The 387-nt window shown below is 42.4% G+C and overlaps 1 protein-coding gene across 1 annotated transcript; it reads right to left on the reverse strand.

Moving 5' to 3' along the window:
• Nucleotides 1–3: 3 nt before the first annotated feature.
• Nucleotides 4–384, reverse strand: LOC110034216 (the record flags this gene model as incomplete). Its single annotated transcript, XM_020738498.1, has 1 exon — nt 4–384. A coding segment is annotated over one exon (381 nt), but the record flags the coding sequence as incomplete, so codon positions are not given.
• Nucleotides 385–387: the final 3 nt, after the last annotated feature.

Here is a 387-nt window from a genome sequence, read left to right on the forward strand (position 1 = left end):
TTTTTCCTTCTTCTCGCTGCATAATATGCTTCCAGCCTTGACTGCTTCAGCATCATGAACTGAAGAGCCATTAGCTTGATCATATTTTCGATCTGGTTGTGCAGCATCAGCGTTCACTTTAATCAAAGCACTATTTAACAAATGAGCTCGCTCGACTCCTTCCTTCCGCTCCATGCTATCGCACAGATTTCGAATCTGCTCCATCTCTAGAGATATGCATAAGCTTTCGACATTTTCTTCGGAAAGATTAAGCAGAGATTTGGAAACCAAAGTTGAAGAAAGACCACGTAACCGATTCCTCTCCTTCCTTAGAAGCTTCTTCTCCTTCTCTTTCTGCTTCTTCTGATTCAAAGCAGCTTCAGCTGCTCTTTTCTCCTCCTCTTCTTT

This window comes from Phalaenopsis equestris, unplaced genomic scaffold (assembly GCF_001263595.1).
Source record: "Phalaenopsis equestris unplaced genomic scaffold, ASM126359v1 Scaffold173877, whole genome shotgun sequence".
Lineage (NCBI taxonomy): Eukaryota > Viridiplantae > Streptophyta > Magnoliopsida > Asparagales > Orchidaceae > Phalaenopsis > Phalaenopsis equestris.